The sequence below is a fragment of the Pithys albifrons genome, chromosome 21, assembly GCF_047495875.1.
Source record: "Pithys albifrons albifrons isolate INPA30051 chromosome 21, PitAlb_v1, whole genome shotgun sequence".
Lineage (NCBI taxonomy): Eukaryota > Metazoa > Chordata > Aves > Passeriformes > Thamnophilidae > Pithys > Pithys albifrons.
In genome coordinates, this window is record NC_092478.1 from 2,550,921 (window position 1) to 2,571,350 (window position 20,430).

At 46.7% G+C, this 20,430-nt stretch overlaps 1 protein-coding gene across 1 annotated transcript; it reads right to left on the bottom strand.

The window, feature by feature from the left end:
• Positions 1-1,443: 1,443 nt before the first annotated feature.
• On the bottom strand, positions 1,444-19,737 carry TMEM248 (transmembrane protein 248). Its single transcript, XM_071575177.1, has 7 exons — positions 19,511-19,737; positions 9,582-9,756; positions 8,373-8,658; positions 6,484-6,634; positions 5,490-5,673; positions 4,895-5,038; positions 1,444-4,153 (listed from the first exon to the last, which is right to left on the bottom strand). Exons 2-7 carry the CDS (start codon positions 9,738-9,740, stop codon positions 4,133-4,135), a joined length of 945 nt encoding a protein of 314 aa, XP_071431278.1. The 5' UTR covers positions 9,741-9,756; positions 19,511-19,737; the 3' UTR covers positions 1,444-4,132.
• Positions 19,738-20,430: the final 693 nt, after the last annotated feature.

Sequence of the window (20,430 nt, forward strand, 5' to 3'; positions counted from 1 at the left end):
AGCAGCCGACTAAAGAAACGCCATTGCTGATGGCAGATGGTCCTTCTCCTCCCACCCTTCTAACAAACAGCACCGTGTCTTCCAGAGGAGCACCTTTACCTAATTGTTCATTGCCCTTAAATGTTTGTTAACAAACACCCTTGTTATGAGCAAACAGCCCGATGAGCTTACCCAGTGAGTCACTCCTGTGCACCCCACCCTTGCAGCAAAACAGCCTTTCCCTCTCCCCTCCTTGTCCCACCTGCTTAAAACACCTACTTTTAAGCTGCTCATACCATCAAGAGCCAGGAGGAAGCTTTGGAAAAACCTGACTTAAGACTGTGGCACTAAATTACAGCCAGAGTTTCCCGATATAAAAGCCTTGGAAACAGTCCAGGCAGCAGGTTGCTCACCTTTGACTACAGAACAAACCAAATTGCATCACAGATTTAATTGCTCAGTACCTTTCCCCCAGCAGGAACTCACCACAGATCCTCCTGTCAGTTTAGTCAAGTGCAACTCTGAGCACGCAACCAGGATTTTCCTCAAGGAAGTTGCACTTCCATTAAACTCTTCAAACAAAGCCCTGCACTGGCCAAACAGTGGCTGTTGGTTATGAAAGAGTTTAACAAAACAAGTGGATACGTGTCCAACTGCCTTTCTCTTCCTCTTTGCTGGCTGAGGGACAGATTCAGAGGCCAAGAGGACAGCACTGCTTTGCTCTCTGAAGTAGCAACAGACTCACTCAAACCTGGGACCACATTAACACAGGGCATTAAGGCTCATTCCTGGCATTTCAGAACTAGCCAGGTTTCCCAGAGCCATCCCAGGGGGATTTGTACAAAAAAAAATTCTAATTCTCAGAGTCTTTCAGTAAAAGTTACTAAACAATGTCAGTGATACTCTCACTCACCACATTTGAACAGGCCCATTTGGATGCTTATTTGGATGCTTTGAAGTGGTTTTCAGAGCAGAAAGGCAACCTGGTCTTCCTGCACTTAAACACACAGTGCCTGGTTCTTAACTGGCTCCTGAGAGCAACACTACGATGTTCCCACTCTCTCAGGCACTGAAAACACGCAGGTGCAACTTGTTCAGCCACATTATCTTCACTTCCACCTGCAGACAATGAACACTCAGCACCTGCTCTTGGGGCCTCTGAGTAACACACAGCACCTGTGGACAGGAGGCAGTGGAAGGAAGGAGCAGCATCAAGGAAGAGCAAGAGGAGAGATGGGTCTAGGGCAGAAATTCTGCCTGATGGGCAGCAGCTGCATTTCCTGCACCACAAAACATAAAGAAAACAAGTCTACAGAAGGTGCTCACTACACTTCAGGTAGACAAAGGTTTTGAAATTCCACTCTGCTGCAGGTTTTCACTACTAATTTCCTCCAGTGGCCCATATAATGTAGGTGATTTAATGAAATGTGCAGCAACTGGGCTGTAGAAATAAAGACAAGGGACTAAACTTCATAGTTTTTATTCTGCAAAGCAATATGCACATCTTACAAACACAAAATTAATCTAGGAGAGAAATGTCATTTCCAAATCAGCTATTAACCATCATGCAACAAGACAAGTGAAATGTAAGAACAAACCAAACCAAAACAGCCATCTTCACCCTACAATCACCTGCAGAGGGTTGAAACCAAGGCTCAGATTCTCTACGTAATGCCAAAGAAAACGCAAAAGAAAATGGCAGCTTTCTAAGAACAAGAAAACACGTACAAATAGAATCAAAACTGATTCAAGTCATAGTTAAAAAGAAAAAAGAAACCAAAAAAAGGAAAGATCAATATGATCTGAACTTTAATATTAAAGTTTTAACTCTTCTGTTTGGCTGCATTTCACTTTGTACACTGTGCCTAGGAACAATCCAGTATTCCCCAGTATTCCAGCACGTCCACCTGGGGGGACACTCTGACCTCTGCTGCAATACAGGGGTGCAAAGGGATAAACTAAGGCCAAAATACAACTCTAACATCTTCCCTTTTGCTTTTGGGGATCACAATCTTAGTATTTTGGGGCCTTCGATACAGTGGGTGAGAAGTTTTCAAGCAGGCTCCTTTAATTACCAATTAGCAAAGCCAGATTAGAAAACCAAATCTGTTTTGCCCAACAGACCAAATCCCAGTTTGGACATTTGGAGTCTGATTTTTCATTTGGTGAAACAGCAAGGATTTGGCTTGGCTTTTCTAAAGGAGTCTCATTACATTGAGTGTTTTCCAGGTATTTCCAGAGATACCTTCCCCCCAATCCATTTGCTATTCCTGCCTTTGGTCCCCACACCAAGCCACCCTGGCAGGCAATTCTCCAAGTCAGTACAATGCAGAAGGCTGGGCTTGTGTGAATGAGGAGCTGTTTCCAGGAGAAGGTGTCTGCCTGTTGGACTCCTCTGACTCGTTTCAGGGAAGCAGCATTAGCCCATAGCAGCATCAAGAGAAAACTGGAAGCTTTGTTTTATCCCTAGACTTCAAACTAGGCCATGTCTAAAGCTCTGCCTTAACATCCCTGGAGAAAACATGTTGGTTAATACCACTGAAGTAACTGAAATTCTGTAAGGAAACAAGTTCTGAAGAAAACTGTGACTATTTCGCTTCAAACACTCAATAAAGACTCACTGAAGGTACTGAAGTCCCACACACAGACCAGGAGGTACCAATCAATGGTGTCTACAGGTAATAAATGAGAATCTTAAGCCAGCATAGTTGAGACTATGAGACTGTGAGTTGGTTTTCTTCTTTTGTGTAGTTTAGAGCAAAAGGAGGAGGGGGAAAAAAGCTTGTGGGTGTGAATGCAGAGCTGTTACACTGATGAGAAAGCTGAGAGACACAATGAAAGCTCAATTAAGGCAACCAGTGAGATTTTAAAAGCAGTGGTGGAAATGTCTGCAGGGAGCCCCTGACTCCTGAAATTAAGGAGGCTACTCAATAAGGAGCCAGGAAGAAAAACAGCAAAAGGCAGAATGGAAAAGGAAGAAATGCACAGAATAAAAGCTCTGATTTAAGAATGGACACAGAGAACAGAAAGTGGTTTAGTGTCTGGTTTCTTTGACCTTAATCACAACAGCCCTACTCTTCTTGTCATCCTCCCCTGAGTGGACAGCATTAAATGGCAATGGGACAAAGTCAATCAAAGGGTCATTCTCAGCTGCCCTTCAGAGCTGGATGGGCAGTCCCAAAGTGAAGCTCCATAACAGACTCTGGGATTGCTTTTCCTTTCATTATTTGCACTTGCCCAAGGCTGTGCAGAGCCCCAGCAGACTGTTAATACAATACATCTTTTTATTAAGTTTCACTTTCCAGAAAAAAAAAAGTTTACAGAGACACACAATCCTGGCTTGAGGGCTGTGGATGGGAGGCCAAGTGGAAAGTTTTCCAGATAGTCTCTATGCTGACTGGTTCTCTGGCATTCAGCAAGCCAAAAGAAAAACAAAAACCAAAAACCAAATGAAATAAATGTCAAACAGTACTTTTCAGTAAGAAACATTTTTAAATGGGACTTCACTTCTTAATTTTTTTTTACTATGAATTAAAGCACAAGTTTGTCCTAAATACAGCACTATTAAAATGTGAATATGTATTTCTTTTTCCCAAAAATAGAGAAAAACAAAAAAGAAAACCTAAAATGTTGATATCTTTTCTTGCAAGCAAGGAGCAAATGGAAGAAAGTATTAGGCCACACAAACACACATTTAATTCATGTAGTAGATTGGTGGCTTTGGAAATGCAGTATTATATCAAAGGTGCATACTGTTTCAAACACACTGTACATATTGGGCAAAAAACCAAAGATCTCTTGGTTTGTTTGAGACACTTGCAGAGGCATCTTCACCTGCCCAGATGCAGCTAGACAAAAATCTCTGGCTGTGACTATGAGGAGCCATGTCACTAAGGGGATCTACACACACATTCCGCTACGTCCACAGGGAGAGACTGAAGGTTCTGCCCACACCACGGGCAGAACAAGTGCATCACCTGTCCTGTTCTGGAGAGACTCTTATAAATATGTACAAATCAATTACAGGCACTTGAAATGTCTTTGGTTGGAATAAACCAACATTGCAAGAGAATGTATTCACAGAGTGTCAGACCCGTTGTGGGTTCAGCAGGCAATGGTTACGGTTCTGTCATTCTCGTCAGGGGAGGATGGGTTATGCTTCTGACAAAGCAACCTGAACAAAAGGAAAAGAAAACATTTCATTAAAGGCAAGTTCTTAATCCAGTAATAGTGATATTACTTATCCCTGTGCAGCTGGTGTATCTGTCCTTGCCTTTTCAAAGAACCTTGGAAAGAAAATCAAAGTCTGAAGGTGTTTTGTTCTTGGTATAGCCAATAAAATACAAACCCCAAACCACCCAACCCAAAAAGCTACAAAATATCATTAAGGTCCAAAGGTGTCAACATTGGCTTTCTATTTCACAAACTAATAAATTTAATATTTAATCCTTCAAGCAAAGTGCAAATTCTCCAATGCAGTATTGAACAATGACTGTTTCAATAGCTTTGTTATTGTTTTTAAGTTATTTCTGATTAACAAACATTAGAATTGTGTCTTATACAAAGTTTTCAGTCTGTTGTGATAAAAGATAAATAGAACTACTCAATGCCTCCTATTCAGTGCTTCACACAAAACAGTTCAAATCACATCAGAATTATGGCAGAAGAGTTGCAGTCCAGCCCTTATTGAGCTGCAATAATCCATTTGTGTAGCACAGAAGTCTAATTCTCAGGATCTACAAAGCACATACATGTCTTATGTGGCACCCACCTGTACTGTCCACAGTGAAACACCCTCTTTGAAAGGCAACTGAATCTACATCTCCAAAGACAAGAAAAACCAGTCTGTCCTGGGTAAAAAATGTTTTCTGTGTTTTCTTATCAGAGTCAATATTTTGTTACCACACAGACTCACCTTTTCAGAGCAGAACTCTGTATTGCTTTGCCTCAGTTTGCTTGGTCTGCCTTTAATAACTGCATAGCAGAACATTGTAATCACCATCACAAAAAGGAAGTAACTGGTGTGCATGAGATGCAGGTTTATCAGGGAGCGATCATCCTGCACAGAGAATTAAAGCCATTTACTGACACAGCACCAGGGGTTGGCATTTTATATTAAAGCAATAATTACCAGAACAACACAGAAATTACTTCATGAATCAAGTTCCCCCTTTATGCAGCTGGTGTAGTAATGAAAGTGATTCCTAATTGTGGCACAAAGAGTCAAAATGCTCCTTGTGTTAAAAATCAGGGTTATAGATCTTTTCCCATATACTGAGAGAGGCTTTTGTGAAGTGATTTCAAAATATAAATGTTAGTTATTAAGAGCTGTGAGCACATGGAGATTACATGAAGCCCATCACACCCACTGGGGGCAAAGCTTTTCCAGCTTTGTCTCAGCCCTCCCAGCACTGAACACAACTAATTTAGGACACAAACAGAACCGTGTTCAATTAAAACAGAGCTAAGCATTTCTCCAAAATACCATCTAGAAACACCCCAGCACTTACATCTGGAACTATAACAGTGAGCTTGGGATTTAAAGCGTGATAGACTTTTCCAATTGCTCCTTTGTAACACCAGAACGGGTTATAATCCTGTGCGTATTTGGTGTTGGAGTCCCTCGCTGTGGTGAAGATCTTGTACCACAGCGTGGCATTGCTGTATGTTTCAGGAACACAATGTGGTGGCTGACTGTGGGGAAACAGAGAGAATTAGCACCCTGATGGCATTCCCCATGGTCAGCAAGAATCACAGAATCACAGAATTGATTGGGTTAGAAAAGACTTCCGAGATCATCAACTTTTACTGTCTCTTCAATACCTGGGCTTAGTTTGGACCTTCCAAAACAACAACAAATCCCAAAGTTTAACCAAAAGGGTCTATAAAACCCATATGGTTCCTGTATTAAGATTAGAATTTAACTGCATGTTGCTCCAGTAAATCAACATCCCACAGTTTAATTGGGAAAACACTGGTTTCCATAAGGCCTCACACAGCCACGTGGCTCTGTGTGGTGGTTCTCCAGGGAGGACTGAAGTGTCAGAGAACCCAGAGGAGACAAAGGGAATCTATTTGGATGGAAGGTCTGTTCCTGCTGGGGTAGGGACAGGGCAGCACAGCAGCATTTGGCTTATGCTGATCTCTCAGAGGGAAGAGGAGAAGAACCTTCATGTCCAACCTTATCTCTTACACAAGGCAGTGAAACTAAATTACAGGGTATCTTTCTTAAATCTCCATGGATTGCTTGCTCCCAGTGAAGAATAGGCAGCATGTTGACAGGCAGGGATGGGCTACAGTTTAAAACACCCTCAGAAAAATCTAGTGCTGCTAAAAGGCAGCAGAATTTTCCCAACCAATGATTTACTGTGGGGGAAGGAGGGAAGGTACATAATTTCCACAGTCAACAGGAATGTTCATGAGGAACTCACATCCTCAGAGAGGCAGCTGAGGAATTAATCCCTCAGTGCCCAGTGTGTGAAGGGGTGTTTAAGCTGCACTTACACTGTGACAGGGAAGACACTGCTGGCTGCTGTCACAGTCATGCAGGTGGTGAACACGACCTGCTCGCAGTGGCCGTGGAGAACACAGTCATCTGAATTCCAGGCAGCTGGCAGGGTGAAGGTGATATTTATTTCCTCATGGGATTCTCTGCCTTTGAGAAAGAGAGAAGCAAAGCTGGTTTTCATTCACAAAAGTATCTGAGCAACAATCACTAGCATAAGGACAACACACAAATGATTAAGGCAGCAACAAACAGCCCGAATCTGCACCTTTGAAGTCATCCAGGATCTTTACCAGCAACAAAGAGAGCAGAAACAAAGTTAAAAACTAAAACAAAACAACAAAAATCCCAGCTGCTGGTCTTTCTGATCTCTCCCACCACAGAACTGGGGTCATTAAGCAACCTTCAGAAAGTAAAAACTACTTATAAGTGAACTCATTCATGCTCAGAGAACGTTATTAGAAAGTCACAGATCTTTAAGGCTTTTCTCCTCCTAAAAACTTTCTTCCACATTTGTTTTTTCTGATGTTCACTTTTCCAGCTGGAACTATCTGTGTAGACAAAAAGGTGTCAGCAGATACTGAACTGCAGGTTAAGTCCTACACAATAACTCCACATGGATATACTGAGACTGAAAAGAACTCCAGGCTGCTGGAAATGGAGCTTGCATTTGATAGCTCTTAAAGCAGCAGCAAAATAACAACAGAAAATACAGTAACACAGATTTGCAGCTATGGGTAATGTCTCTCAGGTCCAAGACACCTTCAGGGATTGCCATAAAATGCAACCCTGGCTAAAAGCTACACCTCAGTGAGGTTCTATTATTAATTTCTATTAATTTGCTACAAACTGCTGTCAAAACCTACTGGCAGGCAGCCACACAGCAGGTTGGTCACCCCACACCACAGAGACTGTAATCATCTTATCTGCTGCTGTTTGGGATATTAAAGCTTATTCACATATGCATTTTAGATAAACCATATTTATTTTTAGACAACATGATACTTGCTCTCTAATGTGTATTTGTCTCACTGCCTTTAAAATGTCAGTTAAGGACCTGAAGCTGTATCAAGACAACTGAAGACAGTCACTCTACAAGCTTTTGCTGTTTGGAATGCTGTTGGCTTAAAAATTACCTTCCATTGTCATTAGGTTAATCATTTAAAACCACAAAGCCTAACCTGGGCACACCTGCAGGTTCTTTGCTATTCTGAATGCAGGGAAATGTTTCTCTAACAACCAAGTGGAGGGCTCTGCACAGGAATGTACTCACAACAAATCTGGAAACACATCCTTGTTCTACACAAAAGATTTTTATCACCAGTAATAAGCTGCTGACCTTTTATTTGGTTATACAGTTATCCTTTAAGTAATAGAATTATTCAGAATCACCAAATGGTGGTTGGAAAGGAATCTCATTCCACCCTGTAGTGGTTTTAGCTAGGCCTCAAATTAGCAGGCACAGAGAATCTATGTGGATTCTCTGTCTGCCATGGGTCAAACCATTACACACCCCCTGCCATGGGCAGGGACACCTCCCACCAGCCCAGGTTGCTCCAAGCCCTGTCCAAAATGGCCTTGGACACTTCCAGGGATGGGGAAGCCACAACTTCTCTGCCCAAACTGTGCCATGGGCAGGGACACCTCCCATCAGCCCAGGTTGCTCCAAGCCCTGTCCAACCTGGCCTTGGACACTCCCAGGGATGGGGAAGCCACAACTTCTCTGCCCAAACTGTGCCAGGGCCTGCCCACCCTCACAGGGAAGAATTTCTTCCCAATGTCCCATCTAAACCTACTTTCAGTTTGAAGCCATTCCCCCTTGAAAGGTTGGAAAACACCTTTAAGATCCAACTGGAAACTGAATTCATAAAGCTTCAGTCTTGCATACCTGAAAGTCCAATTTGGTGCCCAAAAATGGTGGAGCTCAGGTGTGTGACATTGCGGGAATATCCCCCAAAGGGTCTGAGCGGGTCCAGCGTCAGCGTGATGGTCACTGAGATGTTTATGGGCCCAGAGTCCTCCAGGGCCTGTGGGGACTGGGTGGAAGATCTCGCCTGCCCGCTGGTCACGGTGCTTTCTGGAGTTGTGGTGTCATTGAGGAGATGCTTCAAGGTTTCATTCTCAGATATACAGAAGTCCAAATCATTAAACCTCAGGAGGAAAGTATTCCAGTCCTTAAAACAAACACGGAGATTTCAGCCACCTCCCTGGAGCAGCCAACAAACTGCACTGAACAGAAATGACACAGCTCACAAAGCAAGACAAACACCACCAGGGCCATCTCAACAGCAGGGCAAGCTGTTGACAGCAGTCAGATGTGTTCAGTCCCAGCCACTGCCTGCCCACAGCTCAGCACAGCATCCTCTGAACTGCAAAGGGAACATCCTCACTTGGTCTGCTCTCACCATGCTCGGGGCAGGAGCAGTTTCTGGCGAGGTTTCCCTCAGGGCAGAACAGCACTGCTGGGTAAGGAGGTTCCCAAACCAGCTGGCTGAGAAACAGGAAGGTTTGCCAGGATAGGGAAGATCTGTGATGGATGATTTGGCCTCATCCTTGAAACAAAACAAGCCCACCAAACGTTCACACCAACAGCATCTCCCCCATGAAATCAGAGGTGGGTATAACGAAGACACCCTCCCATAATGTGCTGATTCCAGCCAGGACAGGGGTCATTTTCTGCAGGAGCCAGGAGGGGGTATGGCTCAGACCTGAAGGTTATTCTATACCACCTCACATCATTGCTGGGGGAAAGGGATTCTCACTTCCAGGGAGAAGGGTGTTCCTTCCAGCTGAGAGAAGGAGGTGGAGGGAGCTGTCCAGTGTTGTCTATTACAGGAATGTATGTCCATGTAAATTATTTCTTTTCTTACACCTTTTGTTATTCATATTATTGCTGTTACTGTTCATTGCTGTTTCCAGTAAGTTTTTCTTATTTCAGCCTGTGATCTTTGCCTTTTGTGCCTCCAGTTGGAGGGGCAGGAGGTAACACTCAGTGGGGGCACCCAACTGGGAGTACCACTCCTAAAGGCCATTAGCTCTAGGAATGTTTTTCTAATTAGTATTTCCACTGCTTAGCTCAGGAACATTTTGTACCTACCTCTGTCATTTCTGGTGACTTGATCTCCTTGATTTTGAAGAAATAACCCAGTGTCAGGAAAGCTATTGCCATAGCACTGACACTGATCATGAAGACCACGAGGGGAGGTCGGCTGCTGACATAAACCTTCAGGTTCTCCAACAGGTTTATGTAGAACATTATTCTGATTGTTCACCTGAAAAGAAGGAATATTCCAACAGAGTGACTGGGCTGTGGGTTCCAGATGACACAAGACAAAAGTTTGACACTGAGAAATGGAATCATACACCGAAGTGAGACTCAATTATGTGAGTGCACTGTTGACTGAACACAGACTGGGTGTCTTAAATACAACATAAATCAAAACATGCTCAACTTCACCTTCTCAGCACCTGAAACTGCCAGCTGGGAACAGAGCTGAAGAAATGAGAACTTCTGGCACAGCTCAGTATCACTGATAAGCAATAAACCCAGTTCTTTCCTTTCCCCACACACACTGCTACACTTAATTCCAGGCATGTTTGGAGCCCCCAAATTACAGCGTGGTCAGAGTTGTGACCCAGCCTGCAGGTCAGACATTCTACATCCTGCACATACTTTCAGAACTCAGGCTGGAGCCTTAAGGATCCCTCTTTACCCAATCCTTAGCCCCAGGTGATGCTGCCTTCAAAACAGGATCTGAGAAGCATTTTAGGCTTCTGCATCAAGAATCCTGTGGTCAGAAACACCCAAGAAGGTGGAGGCTGCAAGGCTCCTTGTCTTTATTTGATTCTTCCAGGATCCAGAACATTTTCTATAGTCTGTAAGCAAAGACAGGACCTTACACATGCTGAGGAAATGTACTGAAGCATTAATTTTTGTCCAAAATATTATATTTTGTCTGATTCCCCTCCTGAATTTTCACTTGCTGAGCAGAAAGAAGCAAATGAACTTTACTGTATCAGTTTCCCCATGGCCACTCAGAAGGAAAAGCAAAAGAGTCCAGTGTCAAAGGGCAGCCTTAGGACATCCATTTCAGAAATTCTGCAAGGAGGGACTTCAAGCCAACCTCTCATCTCTGTCATACCTAAAATCCTGGCTGAAAAGGCTTTTAACCCCAACTGAACTAGAAAGGCAGTAACTGCTCCTACCAATGTGCTGCTTATCTCCAAAATTCACAGGGAAAGGCCAACTCCAGGATCAGCATCTGGAGAATTCCATACTACAAGGGAATGTTTGAGCATCCATACAGGTGTGGAACTTTAATTAAGTCAGGACTCTGCTCCCTGCAGGTGTGGGGGATCCTCACTGACTCTTCCTTTACAATCCAGGTGCAGCAGGGCTGAGGATGAGAGAGGGACAGGCTTGGAGGAACACGGAAGGGAGGGAGGGATCTTTGATCTGATCTATTGATTTAAAAGAAAACAAGAGCAGGGTAAAGGACAAGCACTGAGACAAAGCCTTTTTCAGGTCCCTCAGTGTGCAATGATCACAACTTCCTTGTGTATGCTCAGGGTTTTACTGCCAGAAAAGCTTCCCTTAGTATTAACAGAAGAAATATTGACAAAACCTGCAAAACTGCCCCAGAGAGGAGAAACTTCAACTCCCAGAGAAGAGACCTGAGGTGCTGTGCCAACAGCACAACACTGAGCTGTGCCTGCTGACTCTCCCCACACTCCTGCTTGCTCTCCTGGGTGAAACCTGCTCAGACAGTGCACTGGAGAGCATAAGATCACACCCTGGGTTTACTATTTTGCACCATCGACCCATTTCCAACCACTCTGCAAAGCCCAGGAAAGCGGCAAGTTTTTATCAGCGAGAACAACCAGGTGCTGCAAACACCTCTGCAAAAATAAAGCATCTCTGAGTGAGAGCAGGGAAAGGAGGGGAAGGAGAGAGGAAAGAAAAGGTGAGGATAAATGTGCACCTTACCAGTACTTGTCTCTCTGTCCCAGCCCAGCTGTGCTACAGCCCAGCAGGCCAGTGGAGGTGGCAGCAGGCAGGGATGGGATGGGAGGGAGAGCTGGGGCTGGCAGGGCTCATGCTGGGCACGACCCGCCCTCCTGCCCGCTCTGCCCGGCTTGTCCCTGGCAGCAAATTTCTTACAAATCCCCAACACTCCATTTAGAAACATTGGAGACACATGTTGGGATGGGAAAAAGATCAAAAGATAAACCAAAAGCAGGGCTGTATTCAGCGTTCCCGTCTGAATTTCCTCTTGAACATAACACAGCTCAGGGTTCAGGTTTATTGCAGCGTTTAATCAGAGCTGAGTGTCACTCACAGCACACACAGGGCTGGGAGTCCTTTTTAAAGGGGCTTCCAGCAGCTCCATTAGCACATTTGTTTCCCAAAGGGTCTAAAATCAGCCATAAAATGGGATGTGCTGAAAAGCACACGCAGAAAAATATTTGGGCTAATATTTTTATGTAAGAGATCACCAGCTTTTAAGTGCCAGTTGCTTAATATGCTCCCATAACTCAATGGCTTTGAAAGCAATTAGAAAATGCAATAAGCTGCAATTTCCGAGGCATAATATGCCTTTTGAGCATTTGAGAGAGAAAAGGGAACAACTGTGGATTTCAATACTAGAGCTGACATGAAAATAGCAATTGGATATGGCTGGTGCAAACCACAATGACAAATGTTTTCATGCTGCTGCCCAAAGAACTACTGATTTTTCATCAAAGTGCTTAAATAGCATTAATAATTAAAGGAGTTTGTGAACCAGATCACTGCAGGTACATATAAATGTATATTCCCACTGGATTTTAGGGGTTTCTTAAGCTCCTCCTTTCTGACAGAACCACAACACAAATGCAATTCTTCTACCAGTTCTAGTTGTAGCTCCCTCCCTCCTGTGTGCAAATGAATAACTTGCTATGATTGAAATTTTACTTTTTCTTCACAGTTAAAAAAAGAAGCCAAATGCTATTACCTCCTGGCAGGTCAGGCAAGCAAGATCAGATTTCACTTTTTAGCCAAATAAATAATTTAGCAAGTGGCTCTAATGACTCTGCTGCCTCTCCCCACCCTGGCCAAGCCTTTTAATACCAGTGCAGTAAAATCTCCCCAGTCAGCCCAACAAGGAGCTCAAGCACAAGGGGAAGGATGAAAACTGCCAGCCTGGAACACTGGCCAGCAGGTCCAACATCATTGCTGGGTGTTCATCAGGACCAAAGGCAGAGTCACAGCTCATGGAACTCACCAGGAAACCCTGGACGAGCACAGGAGATGTTGTGCTCTTAAATCAGGCCCTCAAAACCCTGAAAGTTCTGTTGTACAGGTAAAGAAATATCAATGGGAAAGGATGGCAACACAACAGTTCATCTGGCAGAGTCCCAGGGAAACAGAGATGTCTGTCTGAAAAGCAAGAAAATCATCATGGATTCTGCAACTCAGGGAATTTTCCTCCAGTGCAGCTCAAGACCAGACAGCAACCTCAGAGGAGTAAATTCCTCCTTATTTATATATGAAAGAATTATTTATATATGAAAAAACATAGAAAAGGAAACTGCTGAAATAGACTGATGAGTTTTTCAGGAATAAATTACAAATAAGGAAAATCTTGAAGTCTCTTGCAAAGACCAAAACGTCAATGAAATGAGTCACAGCCCAAGGATTAAATTCCCATTTCGGGGCTTAATATCAAAGGAACTGAATTCTTAACAGCAATAAAAAAATGAATGCTGCACTAAAGCAGATATTAAAAGCAAAATTGCAGTTGTTGAAAAGGAAAAACAACTTTAAACAAGAATTTTAAAGACATCAAAGTTGTTTGACATTTTTACCTGCACCTGGTCATAATGTCAACTACCACCTTCCCACAACCAAGCTGGAAATTGTGACATTTCCTTACAAATAATTCCCTTTCTTGTAGTGGGGAAGGGTCTAAATACAAAAGCACCACTGAAATACCTGAGGGAGGAACACTGGGGATGGGAAAGAAGGGCAGCACTGCCCATCCCAGCCCTGATTTCCAAGCCTGACCATCTCATTGCTCAGAACAGTTTCATCTGAGCTGCACAGCTCAGTTTATTTATAAATCAATTATGTTCTCAAAGATGCCCCATTACCAGTAGCCCAATGAGGTTGGGAAATGGGTCACATCAGGGTTAACCACCTGGAATGAAAATAATGTTGCTGCCAGGAAAATATTTACTAACACAAATCAAGCTCAGGGTGATTTTCTCAGCAAACCATCCCTAAATAACAGGCAAACAAAGCAGTTCATCCCCAAGTGCTGCTCATTTCAAAGCAGTAAAACAGCAGCAGGTTCCAAAATTAGCTTTGGTTTGGTTTTCTTCTTTTCAAACTGAACTTGAAAAAAAAATAAAGCAGTAAAGCAGAGAGATGCCAGCTGGGAACAGCACTGGGAGTGGGGCTGTGCCACATCCTTGGGGGGTGGGGTGGGGTGGGATGGGATGGGATGGGATGGGATGGGGTGGGATGGGGTGGGGTGGGGTGGGGTGGGGTGGGATGGGGTGGGATGGGGTGGGGTGGGGTGGGGTGGGGTGGGGTGGGGTGGGATGGGATGGGATGGGGTGGGGTGGGATGGGACGGGACGGAACGGGACGGGACGGGACGGGACGGGACGGGACGGGACGGGATGGGGTGGGACGGGATGGGATAGGGGGCATTCCCAACAAGGCTGGCAGTGACACCGAGCTGGGAGGAGAGGTCACAGTCTGGAGGGAAGGGATCCCATCCAGGGGGAGCTGGACTGGCTGGAGAGATGGGGCTGTGAGAACCTCACCAGGTTCAGCAAGGCCAAGTGCAAGACTTTACCTGTGGGGAAAGAGGTGCCAGAATCTGCAGCAGATTCAGATCATCTTTTTAGGAAGCAAATCAAGACCATGTGGAATGAAACTGTACAGCCTAAAAGCTCTGTCAGCAGCAGAAGGGCAGGCAGGAAGGAGAAATTCATCCCATTGCTGACTCCCAGGCACTCAGCAATAGGATAAGGGGGCACGATGGGCTCAAGCTCTGCCAGGGGAAATTGAAGTTGGAGAGCAGAAAAAAATTCTTTGCAGAGAGAGTGCTCAGGCATTGGAATGGGCTGCCCAGAGAGGGGGTGGATTCCCCATCCCTGGAGGTTTTGAAACTGAGCTCGGCCGTGGCACTGAGTGCCATGATCTGGTAAAGGGACTGGAGTTGGACCAAGGGTTGGACTTGATGATCTCGGAGGTCTTTTCCAACCCAATCCATTCTAGGATTCTATGAAAGGGAGGGAAAGCTCCAGAGCAGAGTGTACCCCTGTCCAGCTGAGCCTCTTCTCCTTCTCCTGTCCTTCAGTGATAAAAAACACCCCAAAATAAACAGCCTCCCAGTAAATGCCACTGCACTTCTCCACAGCACAGACCAGGAGAGGTGAGGAGGAACTGGGGAGGGAGAAACCTGATGAAAACATCACCTTGAATTCTTGAACTCACTGCAACCAAACCCAACCAAAAGATCTGCGGCCAGATGTGCACAAACACATCTGCTGCCCCAGGACTGCTCCAGGAGAAAGCTCCCAGGTGGGAGATAACAGGGAACTGGCTCACAACAGACAAGGGCTTATCAGTTTTCTGAGGGATTTTATTCTACAGATCTGTTTACTGACAAAACCCTCACACTCTCCTGCAGGCTGGAAGCAGAAATGGTGGCAGGAAAATGGCCTGGCCTTTGCATATGCAAAGAGCACAGAGAGGACACTCCAGGGCAGCAGCAGAGTGGGAATGTCACCTGTTGGGAAGGACATTCCTTGCTGGTGTTATTCTGATAACTCTGTCAGGAGGCAGGTTATTAACAAAGCCTGGGGACTTCCAAGAGCAGAATGAAGCAAAATGCTTCACACTTGCATGAAATGTTTCTTTCCACCCCTCAGAACACTTTTCAAAGCATAATTAAACATTTCAACGTCCCCCAGAGCTACATGAACAGCAAACACTTCAGTTCTGCCCATAAAACAAAGCCAAGGAAGTCATTTGGTCAGTTATAGCAAATTTTAAAGACCAAATTGAATCTTAAGCACCCCAGTTCCTGACTTTTAACTCTCTCTAAAGACAGAAAAGTTACTATAAAAGGTGGATGACTTAAAAAATCAGGAGGAAAACATGTGGCTCAAGCATTACTCAACCTGTGTCTGACAGCCCCTCCCAACAAATGGAGCTCAAACCACAAGCACCTGAACTCTGTGCCAGCTGATGCTCCTGGCACAGCAAAGTCCATTTTCATTCACCACCTAAAATAAAACTGATGCAGAAACAGACAAATCCAAACAAGTTCCAAACACTTCCTTTAAATGCCAGAAGTTTTATTATAAAGGAAGAGTCAGCAAAGGGTAGAAAGTTATGTCAGGAAATAGGAATAATGTGAGGAAAACTTTTTCCACTGGTTCAGTGGACCCCGAGTTGTGACTTTTGTTGAAAGTGAAAAACTCAGTTTAAAACAAAACCAGCTGTAAAATCAGAATGAACCTCGGGCTGAAAATACCTATTTTGGTGCCAAACTTGGAAAAGGCAAGTGAGTCTGTGCCATGGGAACGAGGACACTTCCATGGCACTCTTATACCATCCAAGTTTTACAAGCCAAAGTCAGGACTTACAACGTGAGGTACCACAATCTAAATCACACAGACTACAATAAAACACACAGTAATAGCCTGAAAGACTTTGAAGTTGTATTAAAAATGCTGTTCTGGTTAGTGCTGCTTAGCATGAGAACCTGGGAGAGAAAGGTAAAATTATTGTGTTTTATGAGATCTTTAAAGAGCCAGGAGAAAACAAACTCTGTGCTGACAATGGCCAAAGAAACACAGGAGAGCTTTAATCAAGGAGTATGAAAATTCTCAGTGAGTTTATTAATCAGAGACTGTTCAGGTGGCCAGTTTAATGAGGTTAATAATTGACTTCTTTAAAGCCACTCATTAAGGAACGTGGTACCAAATTCAGCAGGGAGAGAAATGCCACAAAAAGGGCCTGAAATGAGAACTGTGAGGAGACAGGGATGCAAAGAGAGACACAGCCTGAACCCCAAGCAGAAAATGACTGACAAGTGGAGGAAATGGCAGCTTTGGGGACGGCAAAATCAAGAGTTCTGGGCGGGGAAAGAAGGTAATTCTGGCTGTGTGAGACAAGCAGGAAACAGCCAGGAGTTACTAATGAAAATAGAAACAGCAGCAAAAATAACTGAATTAAGGGACCTGAGCAGCAGCTGAAGTATCAAGGCTATGGCAGGAATATTGTCATGTCTGTGAACTTCACCCCCACTGGCCAAGGGAAACAGGACTTTAATTTGCTCAGCCCAAACTCCTGTAGCTGAGTCTCCATTTCACAGATACCAAACACAGCCTGACATGCCAGGACATCCACAAGTTTTCTTGCAAAACAAAACCTGGGAGTTCTGAGTCCTGGGAAGCAGCTTTATTCACAGGGCAGGATGGTCTGAAAGAGAAAATAAACTCCCACCCAGCCATGCCTTTGGCAAGGGGAGAGTTGGGGAAAGCAACAAAATTCTGCACCAGCGAGTTTTGTCAACGCTCAGTTTGGGGCTCATTTGATGGAAAAGCTTCATTACTACAAAACTTCTCATGCTGATTAATCAAAATTAAGATGAGCAGAGATAACGAGGCTGCGGGGTGGGCTCGGGGGTGTTCCAGGAGGGAGCTGCACTCCTGTGGCACCGGCGCGGGGGGCCAGGACGTGCCAGGCTCCCTCTCCCCGTCTCTCCCCAAACGCATCCGGCTCACACAAAGGACACCGAGGTCTGTTTGTTCGTGCCCTCAGATGCTCCTCCCAGAGCACAGCCACTATTTTGTCTTATCAGGCGGCATTTCAAGTTCTTGTCTTTCAAGTGGAAGAGAAAGAATCGCATTCCAGCGGCCCCGGGCCACTCCTCAAATCCCGGGAGGTGACAGCGCTTCCAAGGGCTTAATCCCCTTGCTTTGATGCCGCCGGATCCGGGACAGGGAGCATCGCTCAGCCCCGCGGGCACAGCTCGGTGTTAGCTCGCAATTCAATATTCTCTCTGCTCGGGCTGCCTACGAAAGTTCTCCCTGTGCTGCGCTCACCTGCTGGGCAGGAGCTGGACTGGAGCCAGGGCGGATTCCCGGGAGAGGCGGCGGGATGGGAGAGGGACGGGGGGAGAGAGGGACGGGGGGGAGAGAGGGACGGGGGGGAGAGAGGGACGGGGGGGAGAGAGGGACGGGGGGAGAGAGGGACGGGGGGGAGAGAGGGACGGGGGGAGAGAGGGACGGGGGGAGGAGTGGGGAAAGGGAGGGGAGAGGGGTGGGGAGAGAGGGATGGGGAGAGAGAGGGATGGAGGGAGAGAGGGATGGAGGGAGAGGGGTGGGGAGGGAGAGGGGTGGGGAGGGAGAGGGGTGGGGGAGAGAGGGATGGGGGGAGAGAGGGGTGGGGGGAGAGAGGGGCGGGGGGAGAGAGGGGTGGGGGGAGAGAGGGGTGGGGGGAGAGAGGGGTGGGGGGAGAGAGGGGTGGGGGGAGAGAGGGGTGGGGAGAGAGAGGGGTGGGGAGAGAGAGGGGTGGGGAGAGGGACGGGGAAAGGGGTGGGGAGAGGGACGGGGAAAGGGGTGGGGAGAGGGACGGGGAGAGGGATGGGTCGGCACCCAACTCACCATATGGGAGTGGGAACTGATCCAGGGATTCCTCAAGGAAATGGATTTTATCCCTTCTCCATAAAGTCATAATGGTCTTTACTAATTTTTAATCAGACCTCTACTAACTTTGTATTTTCTATTATTTTTATATTTTAGCTTGTACCCAAGTTTGTCAGTTCTCTTAACCACGCAGAGCTTTAGACAAGGAGGAATTTAACCCTGGAGCTGTAAGATGAACTTTAAGAAATAAACCCAAACCTTGTTTGGATTAAAGGCTGAGCAGGAAGAAATAAATCAGAAAACCTGTCTGGGCTGAGGCCTGAAGCTGTAACATTGTTTAGCTAAAGGAAATACAGACCCGCAGAGATAAGAGCAGCCCATTAGATCTTGTTCAGAGTCACCCGAAATATCCCGCTTGACTTTGGGGAGGGGCTTTCAGTTGTAACCAAGTATATAAACCTGGAAACACAGAAATCTTTGGTGGAATTACCCCCCATCTTCCCAGCGCTGAATAAAAGGAAGAATTTAGTTCTATTCTAATGGATTGGATTGTTTCTTAACTGAGAACTGAGAACCTTCTGTCCGTCCAGCCCAGAAGGATCTCCTGTCACTCAGCCCTTCTAAAAACGCAGCAATGATTCACCACCACAGGGTCTCCTTCCAAAGGGAAAAAACCCCATGGAAGTTCCAGAGGGATGTGCAGAGCAACCCTTACCGAGCCCTTCTCTCCCCTCCAGGTTTGCTTCGAATTCCTCCCCTCTAATTACGCGGCCACAGCAATTCCTAACAAGGAATCTCCCCAGAGAAGACAAACCCTTAAGCGAAGGGAAAAGGAGAAAAAAAGCCAAAGGGCTGTGCTGTGACCGGTTCCCAAACGCTGCCGGGGTGTCCGTGGTCCTGATTTATGGCTGGGATCTCAGAGCAGCCATGTTCGAGGCACGATGCACCTCCGGGTTTATTATTAAAAACATCATGAGATGGTCAACCAAGTTAAACCAAAAAGGGTGAGAGAGGGTAAAATATGGGGATGTAGCAAACAGAAAAAAAAAAAAAAAACCAAAACCAAAAAAACCCCAACCCTATCCCCGCCCCCAAAATCCCCTAACGAAGGAATCACTACACAGAAGCTGTTTTGAACCAGAAATATTTTCAGCGCTACCAAAATGACTCTTTTTTTCACCATTTTCTTCCCCCCGCCCCGGTACGACGCCACACATGCAAAGTTCAAGCCGCCGAACCACTCTTGGAACAAAAGCAGAGGATTTAAATCATTCAATAACCTAAATAATAAAAGGTTTAAATCCACCAGGTTGAGCCAAAAGAAGCTCCGCTGCCCCCAGGACCCCCCGAGTCCTCAAGTCCCCTCAGGCCTTACCGGCGCCCCGGGCCGGGCGGGGCTCAGAGGCGGCGGCGCTGCCGGGCCCGCGGGCTCTGCACCATCGTCCTGCCCGGCCGGGGGGAGAGGCCGCTCCCCGGGCAGGCGCCGGGACGGACACACGGCCCGGGACGGACACACGGCCCGGGACGGACACACGGCCGGGCCCGCCCCCGCCGCCGCTTCCGGGCCCGCAGCCGTGACCCCTCACCCGCCGCCGCGCGGACGGTGGCGCGGGGGGGACAAGATTGAGGCGGCGCCCGCAGCGTGGGAGGGGCCCGGGAGGGCGGGGCGAGGGGCGGGGCGGGGCGGCTCCCACCGGGAATGGGCACGGGAATGGGCACGGGAATGGGCATGGGAGGGGCTCTCACCGGGAATGGGCACGGGAACGGGCAAGGGGAGGGGCTCTCACCGGGAATGGGCATGGGAATGGGCATGGGAATGGGCATGGGAGTGGCTCTCACCGGGAATGGGCATGGGAATGGGCACGGGAATGGGCATGGGAGTGGCTCTCACCGGGAATGGGCACGGGAACGGGCAAGGGAGGGGCTCTCACCGGGAATGGGCATGGGAATGGGCATGGGAGGGGTTCTCACCGGGCATGGGCATGGGAATGGGCACGGGAATGGGCATGGGAGTGGCTCTCACCGGGAATGGGCACGGGAACGGGCAAGGGAGGGGCTCTCACCGGGAATGGGCATGGGAATGGGCATGGGAGGGGTTCTCACCGGGCATGGGCATGGGAATGGGCACGGGAACGGGCATGGGAGGGGCTCTCACCGGGAATGGGCATGGGAATGGGCACGGGAACGGGCATGGGAGGGGCTCTCACCGGGAATGAGCACGGGAACGGGCACGGGCATGGGAATGGGCACGGGAACGGATGTGGGAGGGGCTCTCACCGGGAATGGGCACGGGAA

Bases quoted from the DNA above. Each gene is read 5' to 3' on its own strand.
- TMEM248 (XM_071575177.1), bottom strand. From the start codon at position 9,740: ATGTTCTACATAAACCTGTTGGAGAACCTGAAGGTTTATGTCAGCAGC. The intron at 8,659-9,581 runs GTAGGTACAAAA...GTTTGTTTTAAG, and splicing joins AGTCACCAGAAATGACAGAG to GACTGGAATACTTTCCTCCT. The intron at 5,039-5,489 runs GTAAGTGCTGGG...TTCTCTGTGCAG, and splicing joins TCACTGTTATAGTTCCAGAT to GATGATCGCTCCCTGATAAA.